We start from the raw sequence: 7,303 nt of genomic DNA, 5'->3' as shown, positions 1-7,303 counted from the left end.
TGTGAAATATTAATAGTTATCACATATTATATGAGTGTATCAGTAGTTTAGTAATCAACCTCATATTTAAGAGGCGCGCCTCGAGATAGTATAAAATCGTTATCTTTTGTTGATTGTATAAAAAAATCATCATAAAAAATGTTGATTAAAAAATGAGCTCAATTATAACAGATAGTATAAAATCGTTATCTTTTGCATAATATAAACACTCAAAGATAATGATTTTATCATCTTTTATTAAAATCATAATGATTTTTTCTAAAATGGCTATCTTTATGGTATTATCTTTTAGTATTTTTTTTTTATAGTCTATCTTACTAGTTACTTTAAGAGTATTCACAACAATAATATGAATTCATAATTTATTTTATTCAACTAAAATAATTTTCTAGCTTATCTGTTGTGCTATGTCTTGCCGAAACTGAGAAACTTGACAAATAATAATATGTGGCACATGTGAGATGATGCACCTTTCGGCATCTTCGTCCCCGCTGTGGGCAGTTGATAAGCCTCAAATCTTCCAGATGTAGATCCTTCAAATCCCTTGGCACTCTTTCTAATAGGATTGATAAAAGACGAAGAGACTTGAGATGCTATTGCCACTCAGGTAATGTAGATTGGAAAATTCATTTATGTATAGATCTTCTAGCACAGTAGTGCTTGCTACTGGCTTGTCATCAACGACTCCAATTCATCACAATAACAAATGCCTAACTGCGTGGCTTTGAGGTAATAGAAAAATATACCATATTCATCGCTTATTAACAATTCTGATTGCGCAGTTGCCCAGGTAACTTGACTTTCTTGCCACGAATCTCTAACCGGAACTTATGCTGTGAATTCAAGTTTCTCCTCTGTGTAAGTTGTGGCTTCTAGTAGTCAGAGGATGTAAGGCATGGAGTTTATATAGCATGGTTTTAGATGAACCACTCAGAAGGCACACCTTCAAAATTCATAAGGTCTTTCTTTATTTTGGATTGTTTAAAGCCTTGTTCTTCTTATTATGATCCCAGGCCCGTTCTTAGGTCGGGTTACTTGTAGAGATAAGTAAGCCTTACATTAATGCATAATTATTTGTCCTTCTTATATCCAAAAAAAACTTGCAAGATGAAATTAAATCGACAAAATCATGGTCCATTAGACATGGAGTTATAGCAATTGCCTACTGTGATTCGGGTCAGAGCCAGACCTGAGACAAATCTCAGGAGTTGTACCAATTGCCTACTTGTTGTCCGTTGGGAAAATTTGCATGCAGTTCCCATTGACAAACACAATTTTGTATGCACTCCCCATTGAAAAAAAGCTTTCTTTTCACTCCCTAGTCTAATATACTTACCTAATTATCCCTGATATTTTAAGTATAAAAAGTCTAAAAATGAGTATAAATCCTCTTAAATTCAGTACATTAAACTAGAATCTAGTATATTTTCTATTAAATTGAGTACGATTGTTTATCTATCTCAATTGGATAGAAAATATACTAGATTTTCTTTAAATGATATTCAATTAGATGTAAAATATACTAGATTTTATTAAAATGATACTCAATTGGATGAAAAATATACTAGATTTTTTTTTAAATGGTACTGAATTTAGGAGGAATTATATTAAATAGGAAAAAAATCGTACTCAATTTAATAGAAAATATACTCGATTCTAGTTTAAAATACTGAATTTAATAGGAATTATACTCATTTTAAAACTATTTATACCTAAAATATATGAAGGACAATTTTAATTAAAAATATACTCGAATATACTAGATTTTCTTTAAATGATACTCAATTGGATAGAAAATATACTAGATTTTCTTTAAATTATACTCATTTTTGGACCTTTTGTACCTAAAAAATCTGAGGGGCAATTAAGTCACAATATTTGCATCAGAGAGTTGAAGCAAATAAAACTTTGCATGCAGGAAGTGGAAACAAAGTTTTTTAAGAATGAGGATTACATGTAAAATTCAAGTTGTGATTGGAGATTTTTCTATACTTTACTCTTGTCCGTTTTAAGGGGTCATTTTTAAAATTTGATTCAGGCCCAGAAAATCTCAGGTACGGCACTTATTCTGGTCCCTTTCAACAGTAAGATATTCTCTCGTTAGATTTGAGAATTTTAACAGATTATTGAGGTAGAGTAGCTTTGCAAATTTTCCAAATCATGTACCTCTCTTTATTGGTTTCCTACTCGAGTTTCTTAGTTTTATCTTGACGAAATCACACTCCTTTCAACTTGAAAAATTCTAGTTACACCCTCCTCTAACCCAAACGATAGCCAAGGATTATGTTCCTAGGAAAAAAAATGATTTCACTGTGTTATCCAGTCGTTTAATTAAAAAGTGATCATGCCATTAGTTTTCTATTATCAAGGATTTAAGATGGCAAATAATGCTCACATGTTGTTGTGGACTTCTTGTGATTTTAGCTTGTAAATGTTTATCAATGAGATTTATTCAAAATAAATTAGGTACCATTTTTACAAAGATTGCCACAATACTGTTCTCGAGAATTCCTTTATTTGGAGTCTTATTGTGTCGATTTTAATTGACTTTCATAGAAATATTTTAACAGAACCTTTTCTATTTTATACAAAAGAGCATCATCATATAAGAAAAAAACTACAATGTATGCAAATAATAGGATCAAATCACATAATATCCAACTCCATGTCAATATCAAGTAGTTTATTTATTACAACATAAAGACACCATAAAGCAACAACAAGATCTCACACAGCAATAATCCTTTGAGAGAGAAAAATCATAATGTATCAAGCAATGAAGTCTAGTGTGGCATATATTGAATCACATGTATAATTTTAAAGTCTCAACCAAAACAAATTTACTTGCAATAAAAGGACTTCATAAGACACAATGTATATAGGTTTGAGCAACCACTAAGATCTCATGCGCAGTCGAACCGTTGCCAATGAATCTAGAGGTTAAAGAAAAGCAAAGGATGTGGTGAGCACAAAATGAATTTAATGAGCCAAAATTTAAAAAAAAAATCATAATTGAATATTACTAAAAGGAAAGGTAACAAGACTACAAAATAATTGAATTAATGCTTATTCAATGTCATCTTAATTGTTATTTTTGGAGTATTCCAAACAATATTCACACATTTGAATTACAAATGCATTTTGTGTTGTGTATGGTGGCAAAGTATTTAGTGCCTTCGTTAATTGTACATTTTATCAAGACATAAGTACTCTATTTAATAATATATTCATCGAATGTCAAAATTTTGTCCTTTTTTTCTACGAGACTTCAGAAAGTTCTAAGAATTCTCCCTTTTTCCTTGTCTTGAAAATGATTTTTAATTTTAAAAACTTTCTAATAGTGCTCTGCATTCAGCTTATTATTGAATGAAGAAGTTTTGAATACTATCATTTTTCAATTAAAAAAAAAAAGGAAACTGCAACTAAAATAGTTTTCTAACGTACCTTTTGAACTATGTCGATCGGCTGAATCTGAGGAGCATATTAAATATCAACATATGGCACATGTGAGATGATCGGCCAATCTTCGCCGCTGTCCCTTTCGTATCTTCTTTTCAGTTGCGGGCAGTCACTAATTGTCAAAGTTTGCAACCCCAAAAACCGTGGCAGCATTCCTAGTTGTGAGCAGTTGTGGATTGACAGAAAACGAAGAGACTCGAGATGCTGTAGCCAGTCAGGCAACTTCGTGAGATTGGAAATTCCATTTATGTATAGATGTTGTAGCACACTGCTTGCTGGATCTGCTATCATCAATGACTCCAATTCCTCACAACAACAGATACATAACTGGGTGTCGCTATAGATATCATGTTCGCCAGTTATAAACAATTCTCTGAGCGTGTATAAGCGTTGTAGTTGCTCATGTAAATTGACATTCTTGCCACAAATCGTTATTTCAAACTCATGTACCGAATTCAATATTTGTACGACTTCGTATGGCTGCAATTTTATCCTTGGACAACCTGCGAGCCGTAGAAAACGAAGAGAATTGAGACGTCCCACTTCTGACGGCAAGAATGCCAAACTATCACAACGGTCAATGGTCAATGAACGAATCTTTTTTAGGCGCTTCATTTCACCCCTAGGAAGAGACAGAAGTTGATCGCATCCTATAATTTGTAATTCTATCAAGGAAGTGAGGTTTCTGATGCAACCACTTGGAAAAGATGTCATGTTGTCCATCTTCTCCACTCGGAGAATAGAAAGAGAAGTGAGACTTCCAACATATGAGAGTAGGCTCCCATCGCAGTAAAATATCTCAAGGGATTGAATGTTAGGAAGCCTCGGCATACATTTCAATTCAGGACATCTGTAAACCCGCAGCCGCTGCAGTGAAGGGAACAACTGATCGGCACCATGAGACTCTGACCATTCCTTTAAATTATTCATCCTATGCAAGTTGAGTTCTTGAAGAGAAGGAAAGCCGCCGTTCCCATGAAACTCAGCTCCCAGGTGTGTAATGCCATACGTAGAGATTAAGTCAAGCTTCTTAAGAAAGTGCAGATTTCCAAACGGAGGAATATGCTCACAACCACGGCAATAATTAAGGCTAACTTCAACTAAATTTGGCAGTTGTGACTGTAACTGTATAAACCATGTTGGAAATTGTGAGCTCCCATAATGCCATATGCCCAACTTCTTTAAGCTCGTGTTGGGACAAAGATCGTCCAACATGCCCTTGTCATTTGTCTCCGAACGATTAAACTCTAAACTTAGTTCTTTCAGATGTTTATCCTGTAAAATTTTTCTTCCACCACAAGAGTAGTTTGTGAAATTCTCAGAAAATTTAATTGTCATTTCTCCATTAAGCTTCAAATCCTCCAGTTCTGTAATTGAGCATGCACCACTTCTACTATCAGCAACAAAGACAGGTAAACTTTGAAGATTAGTTAGTCGCGACAACCCACAGGGAATGCGTATAAATCCAGAATTACAACACCTGCAATCAAGATCCCGAAGGCTTTGCATATTCCATAACTCTTTTGGTAGCTCTTGAAGTCCCTCATTGAAACTGAGATTGAGATATTGTAAATTGGCAAGAAGGGTTATGGAGTCAGATAGAACTTCAATAATATTCCGAGATAAATTGAGATACCTCAAATGTATCAGATTTCTTATTGACGTTGGCACCTCCTTGATTTTATTGCCAGTTAAATCTAACACCCGTAAAAATTTCAAATTTGAGAAAACAAATTCAAGTTGATCGGTGTTTAAACTAATATCTTTCAATATAAGGGTACGCAAGTACAATCTCTTCTTGCCCCGGGCTTGAATAGTGTTTGATAAATTTTCAAAATCTTTGTGCATGTGCAAATGATATATTCTGTCTCCAATATCTTTCGCCAAATCTTCTTTATCATTCCAATATATATTTACCGATACTGATCGTGCCAAGTCATGCATCACATCATGCATCGTGCAGTTGGTTACATGACTAACATCTCCAAGATCATACCCCTCGGAAGATGCCCATAGAAAATCTCTAAAATCACGCTCCTTGGAAGATGCTAAGAGAAAGAATGACTTATGTACAAGTTCAGTAAAGACGTGGTTGCCAATTGTTTCGGCATCAAAATTATCGTCTGAACGCACAAAATCATTTGCTATCCATAGTTTTATCAATTCATCCTTTACCATCGTACAGTTCTTTGGGTATAGGGAGCCAAATGTGAAACACTTCTTTGACTGCAGAGAGAGATTGTTATAGCTCAACTTTAGTACAGCTAGCAGGTTGTTTTCATTGTCCCGCTTCCATATTTTACTGCTCAATAAGGAGGACCAATACGATTCATCTCGAGTGCTATGGAGCATGCTACCAAGAGAAATGGCAGCCAAGGGCACACCGCCACATTTCTCAACAATCTTTCCACCAATTTCCATCAAACTTTGATCCACTGTTTGATCTCCAAAAGCAAATTGTTGAAACAAGGACAAACAATGATCTTTGGACAACTGTTGTAATTGGTGGGTTTTGGATGAACCCATTATCGAAGAGATATGTAGGCTGCGGGTTGTCACTAAAATTTTGCTTCCTTTTACTCCGCATATTAAGGCTGCTTTCAGTACACCCCACTTTAATGGATCTTCATTCCATACGTCATCCAGCACGAGTAGAAATTTCTTCCCGGTTAATACTTTTTCTAGGTTCTGCCTTGCTGAATCTATTTGTGTGTAGTTGGCTGGTGCACCAGTAGCGAGTTCTAAAACAGAGTTCATTATTTTTAGAGGATCAAATTCAGCCTCAACAACTGTCCACATTCTCAAACTTGCAAAATGAATTTTCACCGTTTCATCATGGAAAACAAGCTGAGCAAGTGTAGTCTTCCCCAGGCCACCCATCCCAACGATGGCAATGACCTTCACTGTATCATGGCTGCTTTCATCATCGTCATCTATCAACATGTTGACAATCATCTCCTTCTCTGGTTCTCTCCCTATAACAACAAACCTATTGCGGGAGTGGTTCTCTCTGTAAGGACTTGGTTGCGACATGCCTGGTGGCAAATTGAGAAGAATGGACTTTTGCAGCAAAATAGATTCCAGACTTTCTGTTATAGCTTTTATCATGCTGCCTATCCTACTCTTAAACAAAACTTGATTATTAGTAGAGAAGAAATCACGCACCGGCCTTAAAGCAGTGTGTGATCTCTGCTTCTTATGCAAGACTTTGGTGTCGTAGTAATCCACAACATCCTCGAGATCGTAGGCCAAGTATTTGAGCTTCTTCAGCAAGTCCTTCACAGCATCATCGATAAAAGGGCGGGACTCGACGTTTTGGATCACCAAGTCAATGTTCGTCAACAACTCCTTGAACTTCTCCATCTTCCTTTTGGTACCAGCCATTGCCTTGAGTTTCTCGTCGAGTTCGACGAGAATTGCCACCTTGTTGGCTAAGAAGCCAGCCGTGGCACCTACCAAAGCTCCTGCCATAGCTCCGGATGAATTAAGGATGCGGAAGTTGTTTGGTGTGGATCTGGCTAATGATAGATTTGGAGGAGAAAAGAGAAGTAATAATTTGCAAGGCGATGACTCCCGAAGTCTTCCGTTTGGGTCTACATTAAGATTTATTATAAATTCCAGCTCACCATGACAGTGATAGTATTAATTAAATCTACGTCCCGAACCCCACATACCACAAATTTTCAATTCCGTTACTTAAAATATCTGTAATTATATTGTATTTTTTAGAAGCAATAATTTGCTTAGAGGATTAAAGAGAAGCAATTGTCAGGAAGCTGAGAAGATAGATTTGTCGGTGTGACATGTCTAGAATGTTGACCGTATCTTCTTGACTCGAGTGGTG

At 35.7% G+C, this 7,303-nt stretch overlaps 1 protein-coding gene across 2 annotated transcripts; it reads right to left on the bottom strand.

Annotated features, from left to right (window-relative positions):
* Positions 1-2,767: 2,767 nt before the first annotated feature.
* Positions 2,768-7,038, bottom strand: LOC121989566 (putative disease resistance protein RGA3). 2 transcript variants are annotated; one of them, XM_042543686.1, is made up of 3 exons: positions 5,096-7,038; positions 3,445-5,011; positions 2,768-2,933 (listed from the first exon to the last, which is right to left on the bottom strand). In XM_042543686.1, exons 1-2 carry the CDS (start codon positions 6,928-6,930, stop codon positions 3,484-3,486), a joined length of 3,363 nt encoding a protein of 1,120 aa, XP_042399620.1. In that variant the 5' UTR covers positions 6,931-7,038; the 3' UTR covers positions 2,768-2,933; positions 3,445-3,483. The 2 variants fall into 2 exon arrangements, with proteins under 2 accessions (XP_042399620.1, XP_042399619.1); XM_042543685.1 differs by having other exon boundaries at positions 3,445-7,038.
* Positions 7,039-7,303: the final 265 nt, after the last annotated feature.

The sequence above is a fragment of the Zingiber officinale genome, chromosome 6B (assembly GCF_018446385.1).
Source record: "Zingiber officinale cultivar Zhangliang chromosome 6B, Zo_v1.1, whole genome shotgun sequence".
Lineage (NCBI taxonomy): Eukaryota > Viridiplantae > Streptophyta > Magnoliopsida > Zingiberales > Zingiberaceae > Zingiber > Zingiber officinale.
The sequence above is the reverse complement of the archived record's forward strand: the minus strand, read 5'-3'. Positions and strand labels throughout refer to the sequence as shown.